Here is a 21,445-nt window from a genome sequence, read left to right on the forward strand (position 1 = left end):
GTGATTTATCCCGTTGAACTGATTTAAGACAGATTTATCAACTGAGACATTTTTTTTTTTAAGTCTCATAAAACGATGGCTTTACTCCAGGGAATGGGTGGTGTAGAAAGTCTAATACCTCAATACAGAAGTATTAGACTTGAAGATTAACCACATTTGTCAAAAGTTTTTCGCCTCCTGCAAAAACGGACTAAAAAAGTCCCCCTCATGATAAACCATGCTCTCAGTGGTTTAAATGTACCAGTGCTAACATCCACACTGTGTGCTCCGGCAGAATACCGGATGTCCTTTAAATCTCTTCATTCCTGTAAGCCCACCATCTAAATGACATGACAGAAGATGGACAGTCGAGAGGAATGACTTTCAGACCACATCTGCTGAGGAGGAAGGGCATAATTCATGATAATTTCATGGATACACACTTAGTTTAGTATTAATTGCATTATTCTCCTCTTATTCAGTACTATTCCCATCCTGACCACTATTGGGACTCCATGGTTTTGCACTACTGATTTCTTTCAGTTGCAGTCATGTGTGCATGTTGACCCAAAAAACATACATCATAGAGTTTAAAGGGGTATTCCGGTTAGATTGAGTTATCCTCTATCTACAGGATAGGGACTAACTATTAGATCGGTGGGGTCCTACCTTTGGGCCCCCCACCTATCATGAGAACGGAGGCCCCAACACCCTGCAGCCACCTTGAAATGAACAGAGCGGCTGGTCGCACATTCGCATGGCCTCTTCATTTCTTTTGGAGTTCCGGAGATAGCCAAGTACAGTGCTCAGCTATCTCCGGAATTCCCATAGAAATGAATAGAGCATCTGAACGCATGCCCGACCTGCCGCTCTGTTTTCAGGGCAGCTGCAGGGGGTCAGATCACAAGAACGGGGGCCCCTGTACCCCCTCCAGCTCCCGTGAAAATATAGTGGCTGGTTTGGCATGCGTGCAGCCGCTCTATTCATTTCTATGGGAATTCTGGAGATAGCTGAGCGCTGTACTTGGCTATCTCCAGAACCCCCAAAGAGATGAATGAAGCACATGTGCGACCGGCTGCTCTGTTCATTTCACTGGGTTGTGGCCCCTGGTCTCATGTTCGGTGTGGGTCCCAGGGGTCGGATAGGGGAAAACTTAATCTAACCGGAATACCCCTTTAAATGCTTTTGTTTAGATTATTATTTTGGTCTAGAACAGCATTTCCCAAGAATTTCACAGAAATCATGGCATTCTAGATGTTTCCCACAAAACATTTTTTTTTTTTACAATGGGGTAGACAAAAGGATTTCATCATGCTGCAAGATGCTTTGTAAAGCAGTGAACATACTTAAGCTGGAGGATGGCATTGGGCAAGAAGAATAGAATCTATACTGTATAGGATATATAGTATCTTCACCTGCCCCCACAATAAGCTTCATGGGGGCAGGAATGTTATTTGGGGTTCCCAAGGAGCCAAATAATTTTTCAGGGGGTACCCTATGTTAAAGGGGTTTTTCCAAGATGTTTTAACTGCTGATTTATCCTTTGGATAGGTCATCAGTATCTGATGCCAATCTCAGTAGCGCCGCGGTCTTCTTGCAGCTTTGGCAGGCCATGTGACGTCAGATTCATAGGTCACATGGCACAATACCAAGCACATCCACAATACAATGTACAGTGCTGTGCTTAGCTGACAGAAGGCCACGGCGCTACTCCGAGTACCGCTGCCGTCTCAAACTGTTGATCAGCAGGGGTCCCAGATGTCAGACCCCCACCGATCATAAGCGATACTGATGACCTATCCAGCAGATTGATCATCAGTTAAAAACATCTTTGAAAACCCCTTTAATAAGGTTGGGAATCGCTAGGCTAGAATAGGAAGTTCTACTTCTTTGTCATGAAATATTTTTTTAGGCGGCAGCTTCTTGCATTAGAATCTCAGAGACTGTAGAACATTGCTCCACAGCTGAGGCATCTGGACGGTCTGGCATTATTTTTGTATTGATTTACTAACATTCAGTAATTTGTTATAAATCATAAAGGGACAATTTTCTAAGGTTTTGCTGTGTATTTTATGCAGTCTGGTGGAGGTTAGCAACTAATGTTTTCTGGTTGTCTCTTGTCTTGCAGCCAGAAGATATTGCTTCGAGCTCTCACACTTTCAAGCAGAAATATTTCAAGAAGTCCAAGCCTTGTTCAGTCTGCAAGCAACCTGTGAGTGACCAGGGAATATCATGCCGAGGTATTGAGTTACTAATAAGCATATTTATTGTCTTTACTCCGTTCTCCTTTCATTGGACGGTAAAATACTTTATATAATGTGTACAAATGATTATATGGATCTGGTAATGAAATATAGTAAACGGAATTGTAATGCATGTGTAATATATACCTGAAGAACCTAAATAAAACTTCCCTAGAATAGCAGATTTCCTCTGTGCATTCGACAAATTTTCAGCAATGTATAACTACCATGGATTTAAGTGAAGCCTGCAATCAGACTCCTGCAAAACTGAATTTAAAGGGTCCCTGAGTTTTAAAAAGTCTTTTTATATGTAATCGAAATATATCAAAATCTAGATTGGGGAGAGTTGTGCACATTTTGCTTTCTCCTCACTGCAGGAGATGGGCTTGATGAAAGTCTATGGGCACAATATGCGAGTTCTGCCATCATTGTAGAGATCTTGGAGGTCTCAGGGCTTAGATGCCCACCAATAAAAAAAAATTATGTGTCTGACATATCAAGAGTTTTTTGAAATCTTCCCCTTTTGTGTTTCAATTCCTCACCAAATCTTTGTCAAGTTCTTTGCTGGCTGTCAGTCACTGCTTGATGTTCAGTATGGAAACATTATTATCATGGCTGAGGCTGTGCTGCCATTTTATAAGCTATATAGCTTTATAATACATCAGCAGTAGAAATCTGTTTGTACCAGTGTGTCAGTGTTCCCTTTAAGGGTGCATACACATGGCCTCATGTATTTTGAGGTCTGCAAAATGAGGATCTGCAGAAAATATGGATGACGTCCGTGTTGCATCGTTTTTATTTGCAGACCCATTGTAACAAAGCTTATTCTTCCATCATACTTAGATGATGGAAAATAATAAGACATGATCCATATTTTTTTATCTGATCGGATACGGACCAAAAATTAGGTTGTGTGAATGGTGCCTAAATCTGCACACTGTCCACAGCATCTTTAGTCTGTCCGCTCAGCCACATGCCTGGACTTACACTGTGGGTCACATGCATTATTGGTCTTTACCACTATGCAAACCATGCAATTGGGTGGGCCCCTGTCTGTCAGGTGCCCGTCGGGCCACCTAACTGGCAGGTCAGTTAGTGCCACGACTTTCAACTGCATCTGCGTCCTATGGTTGAAGACACAATGGTGGTCAATCAGGTGTCTGTTTACCCATCAGCCTGGGCCGCTGCCCCAGCACAGTACATGACGTCACAATGTCACTGACGTTGTGTCTTGTGTACTGTGCAGATGGCACACGCAGTCCGCAGAGACCTGGGAGCAGCTGCTACATGGGGACTTGTACATGTTATAAATCTTGTATATAGTAACATATGCCATACTGGTATAAGCTGGGCATCTACTGTACATAATTATAGAAGTATGCTAGATTGTTAAAATACATCAAGTAAACCCCTAAAATTTCCCATAAATCTAGTGGTATTATTGTAATGAACTATTGTTACAGTACTTCAAATAAATAACTGACAATAATTTTGTATTGACGCATATTATGTAATGAACACGGCCCATTTACTGGAATTTGTTTCAGTGTGCGGCCCATATATCAGATTAGCTTTGAGACCCTGGGTCTAGACCGGATACAAGTCTAGAAAACCCTAGACTAGCGCTGTGAGGGAGAGGAGTCTGATGAGACTTGTGGCCCCGCCCTTTCCCGCCTCCTGCCCGTGACTGGCAGATTTATTTTCTGTTACGCATGAGGCGGGAGAGAGTCTCCTCTGTCTCACAGGTTTGGCCTGAGCACTAGCCCACAAGTGACAGACTGCTGAAATCAGTAGGCCGCCCTCAATGAGGACAGCACACTAGAGGTGACAGGTTCCCTTTAACGGCATTGTGAACCTGAGACAGGAAAATGCCTCAGCGTAGTCTGAATACATCACACTATTAATCTATTCCTTTTTCTTTTAAGTGTGCAAGTATGTCTGCCACAAAAGATGTGAAATAAAGGTGAGCGCATTTGTGCATGGTTTATCCCTTTGTATATGCTCTCCATGTGTAAGTTATTTTAACCCCTAAAGAGCATGGTTTACCTCCTCCCTTCTTGAGCATTTGTTGTGTCTTATAGTGGTTATCTCCACTTATGACTAAAACATGCTTTTAGGTGAAGGAATAGGGTAAGGAGCATTCAGGATTTCAGGAGTCATGGTGGGAAAAGTGAAAGTAGTGCAGTACGTTGTAGATGTACATTAGGTTAGCCTCAGGGTATATGAAGGTGGGTAATCTTCTTCCACATTTGGCATAGTTATACCCTGAATAAGGCCTCATTCACACATACGTGGATTTTCACGGACCACAGTAATACTCGTATGATCTAAACGAGTGTATTAGTGTACGGCACTCAGCAGGACGTATGTGTGATTGAGGCCTAATGTGTACTGATGGGAATAGTCTGTCCTAGGCCGCAGGTTAGTACAGCTTCATGGGTCTGTAGGCTTTAATCCCAACCAGGAGAACATTTCTATGGAGTCCAGGTGTTTTCACTTGCTTATGGAGGTTTCCTATGGCCACATTGGTTTGTCCCTGAAGTATTTAGAAAATGATGACATAGGTGACCTGTTTTCCTGCTAGGTAGGGTATGTGCTGGTGTAACTGAACAGTTACTATGGGAAGCCATAAATGATCATTGGAGGACATTTACTAATCATGTTGCTCCAGAATTATGGTATGAAAGGCGCCAAATATTTAAACAGTTTTTTCCTTTTTTTTTTGCCAGAAAAGTGTTTTTAATGTCAAAGTGGGTGGGGCTACAAAATTGGCATATATTACGCCTCATTAATCAGTTTATGTTTGGCTTAAAAGGTGCAAAATGTAGTGGTAGATTAAGGCTACTTTCACACTTGCAGCAGTGTGATCCGGCAAGCAGTTCAGTCGTCGGATCCGCCGATCTGGATGTGACTGAAAGCATTTGTGAGACACATCCGGATGTGGATCACAATTGCATTGCAAGAACGGATCCGTCTTTCCGCTTGTCATGCGGAAGGACGGATCCGGCATTCCGATATTTTGATCCGGCACTGATACATTACTATGGGGAAAAAGGCCGGCATTTAAGCAAGTCTTCAGTTTTTTTCGCCGGAGATAAACCCGTAGCATGCTACGGTTTTCTCTTTTGCCTGATCAGTCAAAATGACTGAACTGAAGACATCTTGATGCATCCTGAACGGATTACTCTCCATTCAGAATGGATAAAACTGATCAGTTCTTTTCCGGTATAGAGCCTCTAGGATGGAACTCTATGCTGGAAAAGAAAAACGCTAGTGTGAAAGTACCCTAAGTCTGCTTCTGTGGTAGTGTAAATTGTTAGAAAGGCGCATGGCAGAGCAGATAGATGCAACTTTTATTCAAAAAGTTACAGTTTTAGAGATTAAATGTTGCATATCAGCTATAAAGAAGTCACATGTTCAGAATCAGTTGAGCACAGATGCATTGTTGCAAATGTGGCATTTTAACACTACGGTGTAAAAATGTTTGCATTTAGTTATATAAAATGACGGCTTAGGCTACTTTCACACCTGCGTTAGGTGCGTATCCGTCTGGTATCTGCACAGACGGATCCGCACCTATAATGCAAACGCTTGTATCTGTTCAGAGCGGATCCGTTTGCATTACCATTTTGTTCATGATAATGCAAACTGATCCGTTTTGACTTACATTGAAAGTCAATGGGAGGCGGATCCGTTTTCAATTGCACCATATTGTGTCAGGGAAAACGGATCCGTCCCCATTGACTTAAATTGTAAGTCAGGACGGATCCATTTGGCTCAGTTTCATCAGACGGACATCAAACCGCTGCAAGCAGCGTTTTGGTGTCCGCCTCCAGAGCGGAATGGAGACTGATCGGAGGCAAACTGATGCATTCTGAACGGATCCTTATCCATTCAGAATGCATTGGGGCTAAACTGATCAGTTTTGGGCCTCTTGTGAGAGCCCTGAAACTGATTTCACAAGCGCACCCAGAAATTTATCATCTCCCTTGCTCCAGAAAAGTGGCTTAAAAAAGTTGCAGGCTGTATGTTTTGCTAATTTTTAAATGCGACTTGAAAAAGTTGTAAGTGCCTCTTTTTAAAGCCACCCTCACCAGTTTTCCAAATGGCAAGCGCAGGAAAGAGGCGTTGCCAATAGTGAAGACAAATTAGTTTTCATTTACGCCAGTTTTCTGGTGCAAATGAAGCCAGAAATGTACAGCGGCTCTGAGCGGTTGCAGATTTCCGTTTAGGAGCAGTGACTGCTGGGGAATGTGCCCAATTTCTGATGAGGTGTGCGCTTCATCATCGTCCGACAGTGATAGCCTGTCTTGATAAATCTCCCCTACATTTTAAAAATAGCACCTTTTTGATAAATGAGCTGAAACAAATCGCCACTTTTGATTCATGATGTAAGAATCTTTCTGGTGCAAAATACACCATTGACTAGATGGTGAATGTAAGAAGACAGGATAAAATAAACTGTAAAATAAGTGATGAGGCTAGAACTTAGATTGTACTTTTTTTTTATTTTATTTTTTTATTTAAGGAAACCTAGCTTCTGAACTTCAAACATGACCATCCATACCGCTCGATGCTATAATATGCAAGCAATTTTACCTGGCACTACAGAACTACCATCCAGATTACTTTGCTTCATTTAGTTCTACTATCTCGGAGCAAGAGCAAATCTGTATCTCCACTTCCAGGCCTCCCCACACAGAATGGCGGTGACTGGTGCCCCCCGCCTTCTATTTCTTCTTACCCTGAAGCAGGCAGGCTAGACACAGACATCTGTTTCTATTCAGAGTGAGGTGCTGTGGATTGATTCCAGATCCTGGCTGTACCGGAGCCAGTGGTCGTGGTAAGCTAAGGCTGATTGTTCACATAAGGCCAAATAATTTTGAATAAATAGCATTGAGTGGATCGTGTTACATGGTATAAGTTCTTACTAGGAGTGGAAGTGGTAACCTGACCCACTGCACGCCTTTGCATCAGATTAATAGAGGTAGGCAACACAGGCTAGTAAAAATAGGACGCTTTAATCATTAAAATCTTGGACGCTGGAGCTCGTTTTCTAATATAACTTTGTTCCATATAGAAGTAAAATTAGGAGAGCACAGCATCTTGTGAAGACATAGGAAGATGATGGTTTCTATCCTCACCTCGAGGTTTCATGTATATGTAACTACTTTTTTTTATTTTTTATTTAGGTGGTGACTCCATGCTCTCTTCCTGTGAATTATGAGTTGGTAAGTGGATAGTTAATAATAATAATAAGCTCACACAGGTTGTGTAGACCTGCATCAGATTTCTCACTGGGGCTCAGGCTGGATGATAAATCTGCTGCACGGATAGACACTCTTATCTGACTATTAGTTGGCTTACTTGGAGACAGATTTTTACTCCAGAATTGTTGTGCAATTTTGGCCCAAAATAGCGCACCTTAGGTTTGCCCCTTTCCTGTGAAGCTCAGCCCCTTTCTTTTAAGCCCCACCCTTTGTCAAGCATGTTAGAGAAAGTGTGGAAACGGTAAATGTGCCAATTTCCACCACTTTTTAGACAGTTTTTTGTCGCAGAAACCTTAGTGAATCTGGTCCAAAGTGTCTTACCACTAACATTTTTGTTAGTGGTTCATTCGTTTCGTGAAGTGAAAACTCCTGGAAAAAAATGCCAGAAGCTACAGCATGCAAAGTTTTGGAAAAGAAAACAGACAAAAACATTTCACCTAATTAAGACAAACGCCAGTAGCAAAAAAAGCAAAAAAAAGGCGTGTGTCCAGCATTTTATATATCCTATAGAGTAGACCTTAGCTAACATCTGGAGCTGATGTTTTTACTGCAAAAAAGCTGCATAGAAATACCACTAAAAACCTATGTGTGAAAGCACCCTTAGAGTCTAATTGATTGCGACCACTAAATAATTTTGGGGCTGATAGGGATGATGAGGACAAGTAGTGCATGCAATAACGTATTCATTCATAATTCTATTATCTTCGATGTAAATGGATATGCTTTTTGGTCAGATGGGTAATGATGGCTATTTTTTCAGCTGGTAGTATAATAATCCACATGCTCTGACGCTGTTTATGCCACTAATCCCTGCGGGTAACAAACCTGTTCAATCCAAACCTTTATGTGAGGCAGAGAAGGGTGGGGGAGGTCTACCCGAATCCTGGTAATCAGCACTTCAGTGCTTCCACATCTGGCAATAATAATGCCCAAATTTTCACAATTGTTGTATCTCAGCACAAAGAATGTGAATGAATGTGCGTGTATTTCTTTTAATTTTATACTTTCTCACACAGTTTTTATTTTTGACCTTTATCTGTGAATGTTAGTAATGTGTGGATTGTGGGTGAGTTATGGCAGAGTTAGGCAAACACTTGCAAGTCAAAATGGTAGAATGTGCTTTGTTCAACAGATGAAACTTCAATCACTAAAAACTTTGTGAAGTATACAATGGATCATCTGACAACAGCCAGTACATAGGGTTACAAGCTTTACTAGGTGACAGCCAGTACATAGGGTTACAAGCTTTACTAGGTGACAGCCAGTACATAGGGCTACAAGCTTTAGTAGGTGACAGCCAGTACATAGGGCTACAAGCTTTAGTAGGTGACAGCCAGTACATAGGGTTACAAGCTTTACTAGGTGACAGCCAGTACATAGGGCTACAAGCTTTAGTAGGTGACAGCCAGTACATAGGGCTACAAGCTTTAGTAGGTGACAGCCAGTACATAGGGCTACAAGCTTTAGTAGGTGACAGCCAGTACATAGGGCTACAAGCTTTAGTAGGCAGCAAGCTAGTGCATAGGGCTACAAGCTTTAGTAGGTGACAGCCAGTACATAGGGCTACAAGCTTTAGTAGGTGACAGCCAGTACATAGGGCTACAGGCTTTAGTAGGCGACAGCCAGTACATAGGGCTACAGGCTGGAGTAGGCAGCAAGCTAGTGCATAGGGCTACAGGCTGGAGTAGGCAGCAAGCTAGTACATAGGGCTTCAAGCTTTAGTAGGCGACAGCCAGTACATAGGGCTACAGGCTGGAGTAGGCAGCAAGCTAGTGCATAGGGCTACAAGCTTTAGTAGGCAGCAAGCTAGTACATAGGGCTTCAAGCTTTAGTAGGCGACAGCCAGTACATAGGGCTACAGGCTGGAGTAGGCGACAGCCAGTACATAGGGCTACAGGCTGGAGTAGGCGACAGCCAGTACATAGGGCTACAGGCTGGAGTAGTCGACAGCCAGAACATAGGGCTACAGGCTGGAGTAGACGACAGCTAGTACATAGGGCTACAGGCTGGAGTAGGCGACAGCCAGTACATAGGGCTACAGGCTGGAGTAGGCGACAGCCAGTACATAGGGCTACAGGCTGGAGTAGGCGACAGCTAGTACATAGGGCTACAGGCTGGAGTAGGCGACAGCCAGTACATAGGGCTACAGGCTGGAGTAGGCGACAGCTAGTACATAGGGCTACAGGCTGGAGTAGGCGACAGCTAGTACATAGGGCTACAGGCTGGAGTAGGCGACAGCTAGTACATAGGGCTACAGGCTGGAGTAGGCGACAGCTAGTACATAGGGCTACAGGCTGGAGTAGGCGACAGCTAGTACATAGGGCTACAGGCTGGAGTAGGCGACAGCTAGTACATAGGGCTACAGGCTGGAGTAGGCGACAGCTAGTACATAGGGCTACAGGCTGGAGTAGGCGACAGCTAGTACATAGGGCTACAGGCTGGAGTAGGCGACAGCTAGTACATAGGGCTACAGGCTGGAGTAGGCGACAGCTAGTACATAGGGCTACAGGCTGGAGTAGGCGACAGCTAGTACATAGGGCTACAGGCTGGAGTAGGCGACAGCTAGTACATAGGGCTACAGGCTGGAGTAGGCGACAGCTAGTACATAGGGCTACAGGCTGGAGTAGGCGACAGCTAGTACATAGGGCTACAGGCTGGAGTAGGCGACAGCTAGTACATAGGGCTACAGGCTGGAGTAGGCAGCAAGCTAGTGCATAGGGCTACAAGCTTTAGTAGGCAGCAAGCTAGTACATAGGGCTTCAAGCTTTAGTAGGCGACAGCCAGTACATAGGGCTACAGGCTGGAGTAGGCAGCAAGCTAGTGCATAGGGCTACAAGCTTTAGTAGGCAGCAAGCTAGTACATAGGGCTTCAAGCTTTAGTAGGCGACAGCCAGTACATAGGGCTACAGGCTGGAGTAGGCGACAGCCAGTACATAGGGCTACAGGCTGGAGTAGGCGACAGCCAGTACATAGGGCTACAGGCTGGAGTAGGCGACAGCCAGTACATAGGGCTACAGGCTGGAGTAGGTGACAGCTAGTACATAGGGCTACAGGCTGGAGTAGGCGACAGCCAGTACATAGGGCTACAGGCTGGAGTAGGCGACAGCCAGTACATAGGGCTACAGGCTGGAGTAGGCGACAGCTAGTACATAGGGCTACAGGCTGGAGTAGGCGACAGCTAGTACATAGGGCTACAGGCTGGAGTAGGCGACAGCTAGTACATAGGGCTACAGGCTGGAGTAGGCGACAGCTAGTACATAGGGCTACAGGCTGGAGTAGGCGACAGCTAGTACATAGGGCTACAGGCTGGAGTAGGCGACAGCTAGTACATAGGGCTACAGGCTGGAGTAGGCGACAGCTAGTACATAGGGCTACAGGCTGGAGTAGGCGACAGCTAGTACATAGGGCTACAGGCTGGAGTAGGCGACAGCTAGTACATAGGGCTACAGGCTGGAGTAGGCGACAGCTAGTACATAGGGCTACAGGCTGGAGTAGGCGACAGCTAGTACATAGGGCTACAGGCTGGAGTAGGCAGCAAGCTAGTGCATAGGGCTACAAGCTTTAGTAGGCAGCAAGCTAGTACATAGGGCTTCAAGCTTTAGTAGGCGACAGCCAGTACATAGGGCTACAGGCTGGAGTAGGCAGCAAGCTAGTGCATAGGGCTACAAGCTTTAGTAGGCAGCAAGCTAGTACATAGGGCTTCAAGCTTTAGTAGGCGACAGCCAGTACATAGGGCTACAGGCTGGAGTAGGCGACAGCCAGTACATAGGGCTACAGGCTGGAGTAGGCGACAGCCAGTACATAGGGCTACAGGCTGGAGTAGGCGACAGCCAGTACATAGGGCTACAGGCTGGAGTAGGTGACAGCTAGTACATAGGGCTACAGGCTGGAGTAGGCGACAGCCAGTACATAGGGCTACAGGCTGGAGTAGGCGACAGCCAGTACATAGGGCTACAGGCTGGAGTAGGCGACAGCCAGTACATAGGGCTACAGGCTGGAGTAGGCGACAGCTAGTACATAGGGCTACAGGCTGGAGTAGGCGACAGCTAGTACATAGGGCTACAGGCTGGAGTAGGCGACAGCCAGTACATAGGGCTACAGGCTGGAGTAGGCGACAGCCAGTACATAGGGCTACAGGCTGGAGTAGGCGACAGCCAGTACATAGGGCTACAGGCTGGAGTAGGTGACAGCTAGTACATAGGGCTACAGGCTGGAGTAGGCGACAGCCAGTACATAGGGCTACAGGCTGGAGTAGGCGACAGCCAGTACATAGGGCTACAGGCTGGAGTAGGCGACAGCCAGTACATAGGGCTACAGGCTGGAGTAGGCGACAGCTAGTACATAGGGCTACAGGCTGGAGTAGGCGACAGCTAGTACATAGGGCTACAGGCTGGAGTAGGCGACAGCCAGTACATAGGGCTACAGGCTGGAGTAGGTTACTCCACCATAGGGTAGAGTGGGGAACAGCAACCTCTGAAACTACAACTCTCAGAATGTTCCATTCATTTCTGTGGGAATTAAACTCACAGCCAAGCATGTTTGCTTGCTGGGAGTTGGTTTCACAGCAACTGGAGTGCAGAAGATTGCTGACTCCTGGAATAGAGGGAATGATTACATACATCTGACCTGGAGTAATGTTGCACTCGGTAGTTTCATGTATGCCTGTCTGTAAACGCCTGTGTATTAATTATTTAGATTTATGATCTTTTTATCTTTCTTTGCAGCCGAACAAGATTGACACATACACAAGTCATGTAACCGAACTGGTAGGTATTGGTTAGTACCTAAATTTGACTATGCATCATTAAAGGGGCTTTGCGGGACATAGATATTGATGACCTGTCCTCAGGATACCCTGGAACCCCCACGAACATCTGTTTCAGGTACCTGTTTCACTTTCATGGTAGCTGAGCTACAGTACCTTAGCACAGCTACTATACAATCGTGGAGCCTTCAGCTTTCAGCTCTGTCCACTGTATTGTTTCCAGCATCAGTGACCGACCAGGGAGAGGGGAGCGCGGGGTGTTGGACCCCCACCATTCTGATATTAATGACCTTTCATGAGAATCAGTTATCAATATCTAAGTCCAGGAAGGCATCTTTAAAAACTAACTTTCAAGAACCCTTTAACAAATGTATGTGACTCACTAGTCATGCCCTTGGCAAGCTGCAAAACTATTCTTTTGTTTCTCTTATTTAAAACATTAAGACATGTAACTATGTTTTATGACACTTTCGTAATATCCACAACCACATTAGAATGATATAGTAAAAACAGAGCGCCTATGGGTACTTTCACACTAGCGTTTTAGTTTTCCGGTATTGAGTTTCGTCACACAAGCTCAATACCGGAAAAAAACTGATTAGTTTTATCCTAATGCATTCTGAATGGAGAGCATTTCGTTCAGAATGCGTCAGTTTAGTCCTTTTTTACGTTTTTTGGACTGAGAAAATACCGCAGTATGCTGCAGATTTATCTCCGACCAAAAATACTGAACACTTGCCGGAATGCCGGATCCAGCATTAATTTACATTGAAGCGTATTAGTGCCGGATCCGGCGTTAAAGGGCTTCTGTCACCCCACTAAAGTCATTATTTTTTTTGGGCTACTTATAATCCCTATACTGGTATATACATAATGTTATTAATAATTTTAGTTCAGTAGTTAATTAAAAAAACAGACTTATCATATGCAAATTACCTGTCTACCAGCAAGTAGGGCGGCTACTTGCTGGTAGCAGCCACATCCTCCTTTCATAAAGACGCCCCTCATGTTGATTGACAGGGCTAGCGAACGCGCTCGTTATCTGGCTGGCCCTGTCTGCATTCAAAATCTGGCGCCTGCGCCGTACCTGTCTTCAGTCGACGCACTGAGAGGAGGACGCTCTCTCGGCCGCTCCTTCCTCAGTGCGCCTGCGCCGGGTGTAGATGTGACGTCATCGGCGCAGGCGCATTGAGGATGGAGCGGCCGAGCGAGCGTCCTCCCCTCAGTGCGCCTGCGCCGACTGAAGACAGGTACAGCGCAGGCGCCAGATTTTTAATGCAGACAGGGCCAGTCTACTTGCAGGTAATTTGCATATGATAAAAGTCAGTATTTTTAATTAACTACTGAACCAAAATGATTAATAACATTATGTATTGATATATCGCAGTATAGGGATTATAAGTAGCCAAAAAAAAAAAAAAAACACTTTAGTGGGGTGACAGAAGCCCTTTAAGTGTTCAGGCAAAACGGATCTGTCTTTTCGGTCTGCGCATGTACAGACCTTTAAAAATGCAAAAAAATATTTTTATACCGGATCCGTTTTTCCGGATGACACCAGAGAGACGGATGCGGTATTGCAATGCATTTGTCAGACGGATCCGCATGCGACAAATGCCATCAGTTTGCGTCCATATTGCCAGATCCGGCGGGCAGTTCCGGCGACGGAACTGCCTGCCAGAATTCTCTGCCGCAAGTGGGAAAGTACCCTTACCTGTTCCCAGAGACTTAGGTCCAAGAGTGCACAACCTTATGGTCTGGCGGACACGTTGTCAGATTGCGTAATTTACAGAATTTGCATGGCATAAGGGAAAGTGACACATTGTAGAGACTGTCCGTCCTGCTGTGGGATGGATGGAAATGCTTTTGCAGCTGAAAGCTGGCCATGTGTCTGTTAGTATAGACAGACAAGTCACCAAAGTGTTTTGAGGGTAAAGTCTCACAGAGCCTGGAGGGTCTCTAATACATTTCTGGTTTAAATTGACAAATGGCTGAAACTATTCAGATGCTGAAAAGCCCAGATGACAGACTAAAAGACCAGGAGACATTGATAAGAGTGCCAACACTTTTGAACAATAGTATACAGTGCATTTAGAAAGTCTTTTTTCACATTTTGTTATGTTGCGGCCCTGCGTTAAAAAAAAAAAAAAAAAGTTTCCCCTCCCTTATTCTGCATTCAATACCCCATAATGACAAAGTGGAACAGAATTTTAAAAATGTTTTCAAATTTCTTAAAAAGGAATACGTACAATTGCACATGAACATAAGTATTCAGACCCTTTGCTCACTTTAAATTTAGCTCTGATGGCCTCCCATTTCTCTTGATCATCTTTGAGATGCTTCTACACCTTGATTGGAGTCCACCGCTGGTAAATTCAGTTGACTGGACATGATTTGGAAAGACATATCTGAGAATGCATATCGGAGCAAAAACCAAGCCATGAGGAGAAAAGAACTACCTTTAGAGATCAGAGACATGATTGAGTGGAGGCACAGATCTGGAGAGGGGTGCAAAAATTTCCGCTGTACTGAAAGTTCCCAAGAGCACAGTGATCTCCATAATTCTTAAATAGAAGAAGTTTGGAACAAGCAAGACTCTTCCTAGAGCCGGCTGCCTCATCAAACTATCGGGGGAGAAGTGCCTTGGTAAGAGAGGTGACCAAGAATCTAATGTACACTCTGGCTGACTTCCAAAGATCCATTGTGTAGATCGGAGAAACTTTCTGAAACCATCGTTGCATTGCAGCACTCCACCAATCTGGGAATAATGGCCTCTCCTGAGTAAAAGACGCATGAAAGCACCTAAAGGACTCTGGTCTGATGAAGCAAAGATTAAACTTTTTGCCTCAATTCTAAGCAACCTGTCTAGAGGAAACCAGGCCCTGCTCAATAAATACCACAGTAAAGTATTGTGGTGTTTTTCAGCGGCTGGGTCAGGGAGACTGGTGAGAGTTGAGTGAAAGCTAATTGGCGCAAAGTACAGAGATATTCTTAATGAAAACCTGATCCAGAGTTCTCCGGATCTCAGGCTGGGCTGAAGGTTCACCTTCCAACAAGACACTGACTCTAAGCACACAGCCTGAACAACATAGGAATAACATAGGGACAACTATATGAATGCCCTTGAATGCCGCAGCCAGAGCCTTGACTTGGAGCCAATCGAACATCTCTGGAGAGACTTCAAAATGGCTGTCCCCATCCAACTTGACAGATCTTGAGAGGATTCTCAGAGATAAAAGGCAGAAAAACACCAAGAAGACTGGAGGCTGTAATCGCTGCCAAAGGGGCTTCAAATAAGTACTGAGTAAAGGATCAGAATACTTATGTCAATAGAATATTTTAGTTATTCCTTTTCAATAAATTAGCAGACATTACATTCTGTTTTCATTTTCTTATTATGGGGTATTGAGTGCAGAATGATGGGGAAAATGTTGAACTTTTTTTTTTTTTTTTTTACTATTTTGGAACAAAGCTGCAAAATAACAAAATGTGAAAAAAATGAAAGGGTCTGAAGACTTTTTGACTGCACTGTATATATATCTATATATAATTATACCCCCTCACATTTTTGAAAATATTTTATTATATCTTTTCTTGGGACAGCACTGAAGATCTGACACTTTGATGCAATGTAAAGTAGTCAGTGTACAGCTTGTATAACAGTGTAAATTTGGTGTGCCCTCAAACTAACTCAACACACAGCCATTAATGTCTAAACTTCTGGCAACAAAAGTGAGTACACCCCTAAAAGATAATGGCCAAATTGTGCCCAATTAGCCATTTTCCCTCCCCGGTGTCATGGTACTCGTTAGTGTTACAAGATCTCAGGTGTGAATGGGGAGGAGGTGTGTTAAATTTGGTGGTATCGCTCTTACACTCTCTCATACTGGTCACTGGAAGTTCAACATGGGACCTCATGACAAAAAACTCTGAGGATCTGGAAAAAAGAATTGCTGCTCTGCATAAAGATGGCCTAGACCAGTGATGGCGAACCTTTGAGAGGCCGAGTGCCCAAACTGCAACCCAAAACCCACATATTTATCGCAAAGTGCCACCGCGGCAATGTAACCTGAATACTACAGTCCACTATAGTATATCTTCCATGTACTTTATCATTTAGCTATCATAGCTTGCCCACATTCAGTACACTGCCTGTGCTGTCCATAGTGCGCCCTGCGCTGATGAAGGGCAGGAAGAGTCTAACGCATATTGGTACACCATAGACTGTTTCCAGGGTGTTGGTGCCCACAGAGAGGGCTCCGAGTGCCGCCTCTGGCACCCGTGCCATAGGTTCGCCACCACTGGCCTAGACTATAAGAAGATTGACAACACCCTGAAACTGACAAGACAAGACAAGACAGGTTCCACTCAGAACAGGCCTTGCCATGGTCGACCAAAGAAGTTGTGTGCACGTGCTCAGCGTCCTATCCAGATGTTGTCTTTTTAAAAATAGACTTATGAGTGCTGCCAGCATTGCTGCAGAGGTTAAAGGGGTGGGGGTGAGCCTGTCAGTGCTTAGATCATATGCCGCACACTTCATCAAATTGGTCTGCAAGGCTGTCGGCCCAGAAGGAAGCCTTTTCTAATGATGATGCACAAGAAAGCCTGCAAACAGTTTGCTGAAGACAAGCAGACTAAGGCTACTTTCACACCTGCGTTCGGGTGTCCGCTCGTGAGCTCCGTTTGAAGGGGCTCACAAGCGGCCCCGAACGCAGCCGTCCAGCCCTAATGCATTCTCAGTGGACGCGGATCCGCTGAGAATGCATCAGTCTGCCAGCGTTCAGCCTCCGCTCCGCTCAGCGAGCGGACACCTGAACGCTGCTTGCAGCGTTCAGGTGTCCGCCTGGCCGTGCGGAGGCAAGCGGATCCGTCCAGACTTACAATGTAAGTCAATGGGGACGGATCCGTTTGAAGATGACACTATATGGCTCAATCTTCAAACTGATCCGCCCCCATTGACTGTCAATGTAAAGTCTGGACGGATCCGTTCAGGCTACTTTCAGACTTAGAAATTTTTCTAAGTTATAATACAGACGGATCCGTTCTGAACGGATACAAACGTCTGCATTATAGGAGCGGATCCGTCTGATGAAACATCAGACGGACCCGCTCCGAACGCTAGTGTGAAAGTAGCCTAAGGAGATGGATTGCTGGAACCATGTCCTGTGGTCTGATGAGACCAAGATAAACTTATTTGTTGTCAAGTGTGTGGCGGCAACCCGGTAAGGAGTACACTTCAAGTGTGTCTTGCCTGTACTCAAGTATGGTGGTGGGAGTGTCATGGTTTGGGGCTGTATGAATGCTGCCGGCTGTGGGGAGTTAGAGTTCATTGAGGGAACCATAAATGCCAACATTTGCTGTGACATACTGAATCAGAGCATGATCCCTCAGTTTGGAAACTGGGCCGCAGGGCAGTATTCCAACATAACGACCCCAAGCACACCTCGAAGACAACCACTGCCTTTCTAAAGAAACTGAGGTTAAAGATGCTGGACTGGCCAAGTATGTCTCCAGACCTAAACCCTATTGAGCATCTGTTGGGCATCCACAAACGGAAGGTGGAGGAGCGCAAGGTCTCTAACAACCGCCAGCTCTGTGATGTCGTCATAGAGGAGTGGAAGAGGATTCCGGTGGCAACCTGTGAATCTCTATAGTGTACTAAATGCCCAAGAGGGGTTATGCAATATCTAAACAGCCCCCCATGTGCCAAGCCCCTCACAGAGAATATACTTACCCTGCTCCCTGCGCTGCTCCAGGTCCCCCCCCCACCACCGCTGCTGCTTCTCCCTGTACACGGAGTAAAACAGCCGGTGTCAGGAGCAGCCAATGGCAGGCGGAGACGTGCCTCCCTACCGTCACCCAAAATGCTAGGGAGGCTCGTCCCCGCCTGCTATTGGCTGCTCCCCCCCCCCGACACCGGATGTTTTAATTTGTGTACAGGGAGAAGCGTCACCGGTTGTGCGGGGCCCAGGAGCGGCGCAAGTATATTCCCTGTCAGGGAACCGGCATATGGGGTGGGTGGGGGTGCCGTTTATGATATTGGATAACCCCTTTTAAGGCAGTGCTGGAAAATAATGGTGGCCACACAAAATATTGACACTTTAGGCACAATTTGGCCTATTTCACTTAGTGGTGTACTCACTTTTGTTACCAGTTGTTTAGACATCAACCCTTTTGCTAACAGTGCCGTGCATGTACGGCGCTGGAGTGATGTGGGAACATGGAGCCCGCTCGCACGTGCAGCGGGCGTCATGGCTGGCAAGTCTCTGCTGTTTCAAACAGCAGAGACCTGCGGCTAAATACCGTGACCGACAATAATGCCGATTTGCGGTAATTAAAGGCTTTATATGCCATGATTAAGTGAGATCATGGCATATAAATGCGCAAAACCCCGGAAGCTCGCGCTACTGGGCTTCCTGCCGACACCCCCTGTTGCCAATGAGGGCATCGGTAGTTGCGCTGAACACTGAGCCTTGCTGACGAGGCTCATAGTGTTCATGCTGCAATTCTTATTTTGGCCACCAGATGGCAAACAAGGATAAGAAATTATCAATTTACAGTCTAAACCCCATTTTAAAAATCCCTGATAGTACAAAATAAAAAATAAAAAAAACATAAAATTTATAGGTTCATATATGAGCTTCAAAGTCAGCACAATATTTTAATTTTTTTTTAAATATATAAAAACTAATAAAGTTTATATCACCGTAAAGTTAACATTTCCGTATAATTAAAAAATAAATAAAATAAAAATAAATATGAAATCATGGGTATCACCGCGACCGAAAACGCCCATACTAATAAAATATAAAAACATTTTTCCAATACAGCAAATGGCGTAACATAAAAAAGGTAAAAATGGGCGATTTACCATTTTTTCATTGCTTCTCTTAACCAAAAAATTTTAATAAAATGTGATCAAAAAGTCAAGCACACTCCAAAATGGTTTCAATAAAAACTATGGATTGTCCCGTAAAAAATGAGCCCCTAAACAGCTCAGTAGACATAAGTACAATAAAGTTATGGGGGTCAGAATATGGTGATAACATTTATTTATTTTTATCAAAGTTTACATTTATTTTTACACTGTTTAGATTTTAAAAGCCTATACATATGGGGTATCGTTGTAATCGTACTGACCCAGAGAATGAAGGGCATGGGTCAGTTTTGCCGCAAATGAAACACCGTGGGAACAAAACCCGTAAAACGGTGGTGGGATTGCGTTTTTTTTTTTTACAATTCCACCCCATTTAGAATTCTTTTACCGCTTCCCACTACATTTTATGCCACATTTTATGAATTAATGCTGACATTAAAAAGTACAACTTGTCCCGCAAAGAATAAGCTCTTATACATCTAGGTGAATGGAAATATAAAAAAGTTAAGGAAGATAGGAAGAAAAATGAAAACGCAAAAATGAAAAAACCTCTGGTAGTGAAAAGGTTAATGGCTGTGTATTATTTTGAGTGCACACCAAATTTACACTGCTATACAAGCTGTACACTAACTTATCAGTGACATATCTTTAGTGTTGTCCTATGGAAAGAAATAATAAAATAGTTACAAAATGTGAGGGGTGTACTCATTTTTGTGAAATACTGTGTATGTGTAATTTAACATTTTTAATGATTGAATTACAAATCTAGAGCCTTGTGTTGTAAACGTATATTGGGTATAGTTACAATCATATTTTCAGACAATACAGCCTTTGACATTAATTGGTCTACAAGCTCCCTCTGCTGGTAGAAAAGGAATTAACACTGCATGGAATAATTGAAGTGTTTATTAGAGTATGTGTCTACATAAAAAATACTACTTCCTACTTTATAATATAATATCAGACAGAAGTAGGAAGTAGTAACTGTGGCATGTAGTGTATTGTAGGGTTAAGTTTTCCCCCAAATTTGTATCTGTGTCTATTAGATAGGTGTCTGGGAGAATACTCCAATAAATCAGATAAGGGGTCTCTGATCTGTCACACATGCTCGGTGCACAAATTTAGAAAGCTACTACAGGTTTTCTTAGAGTGTTCGAGCAGTGCAAAGTTTTGGAGGTGACCTAAGTGAAACACAAGACTGCACAGACCATACTACATACTGGTTAGGCTCTGTTCACACTGATGTTTAGCTTCTCTAGGGGTTTCATTGCCATTCTATGATTTTTGCAAGGATAGCAGTTTGCAAAGCTATTCCATCAAAAATATCGAAACCTCAATGGATCCCATTAATGTCACTGTCTGTGTGAACTTGAAGCTTGTGCCTCCTTGCCATAGAGCCGAATTAGCCCAAGAGTCAGACAAAAAATGGTACTTAGGAGATTTAAGATATGTTCACACAGCTAAAACCCACAGCAAAATCTGTAGTTGAAAACAGGTAATTTTTGACCCCAGATTTGTAATTTGATGATTTGGTTTTAGAGTTTAGTTTTAAAAAGCATTTTAGAAGGGGTTTTGAGTGAAGTTTTTCTGCTCTATTGACTTCTATGAAATCTACAATCAAATCTGCTTCAAAGAAGTAGCATGTCACTTCTCAAGGGTTTTTCAAATTGGCTACTGAAAAAAACCTCAGCCATTTTACACTGTGTGCACATGGTTGAGTTTTTTTTACATTGAAGTCAAAGGGACATTGTTGATGGAGGTTTTGAATGTGGATCCAGCAGTGGAATGCTCCTTTTTTCCTGCTGCTGAATCAGTGGCAGATTTTAGCAGTTTGAACAAACCCTTTAATAAACTACGTAGAAGGCTTCTAAACTAGGTTAAAGACTTTTCTTTTTCTTTTGTAGTGGAATAATAACCAATACACTATGGTGGAATTTTTTTCTTTTTCTTTTTTTCTTGCTAAGGCTTGGTTGACATCAAGTTTGTGATGTCCCTTTTAGTGTGTATTCTGGGAAAGCTCCAAACATGCGCACTAAACGTGTTTATAGGGTTACAGTACATTACCAAGACTGAGGGCAAAAGAGTGTCAATGTGGGCTCCCATCTGGTAGGAATACATTAGAATACCGCAATCTTATAGTATTCTGCAATTTTCCACTTAATGGTATCCCATAAAAATAAGGAAACACATACATTATTGCAGTATGTTTTTTACAATGGGAATCGGAAGCATCCAGTCAAGGTATAGGTCCTGGTTCATAAATGTGATGTAACCAGCCTAGCGTGTATGACCACTTTGCATGGCTGAACCTGGT

At 44.0% G+C, this 21,445-nt stretch overlaps 1 protein-coding gene across 7 annotated transcripts in view; it reads left to right on the forward strand.

Moving 5' to 3' along the window:
- TNS3 (tensin 3) overlaps positions 1-21,445 on the forward strand; it is a 363,298-nt gene that overhangs the window by 200,696 nt on the left and 141,157 nt on the right. For 5 of the 7 annotated variants that reach the window (XM_040433526.1, XM_040433527.1, XM_040433523.1 and 2 more), the window contains exons 2-5: positions 2,108-2,219; positions 4,148-4,185; positions 7,415-7,453; positions 12,217-12,258. In XM_040433526.1, the coding sequence (XP_040289460.1) occupies positions 2,108-2,219; positions 4,148-4,185; positions 7,415-7,453; positions 12,217-12,258 (231 nt within the window). The remainder of the gene's footprint in view (positions 1-2,107; positions 2,220-4,147; positions 4,186-7,414; positions 7,454-12,216; positions 12,259-21,445) is intronic. The other 2 variants (XM_040433529.1, XM_040433528.1) reach the window with 2 other exon arrangements.

Source organism: Bufo bufo, chromosome 5 (assembly GCF_905171765.1).
Source record: "Bufo bufo chromosome 5, aBufBuf1.1, whole genome shotgun sequence".
Taxonomy (NCBI): domain Eukaryota; kingdom Metazoa; phylum Chordata; class Amphibia; order Anura; family Bufonidae; genus Bufo; species Bufo bufo.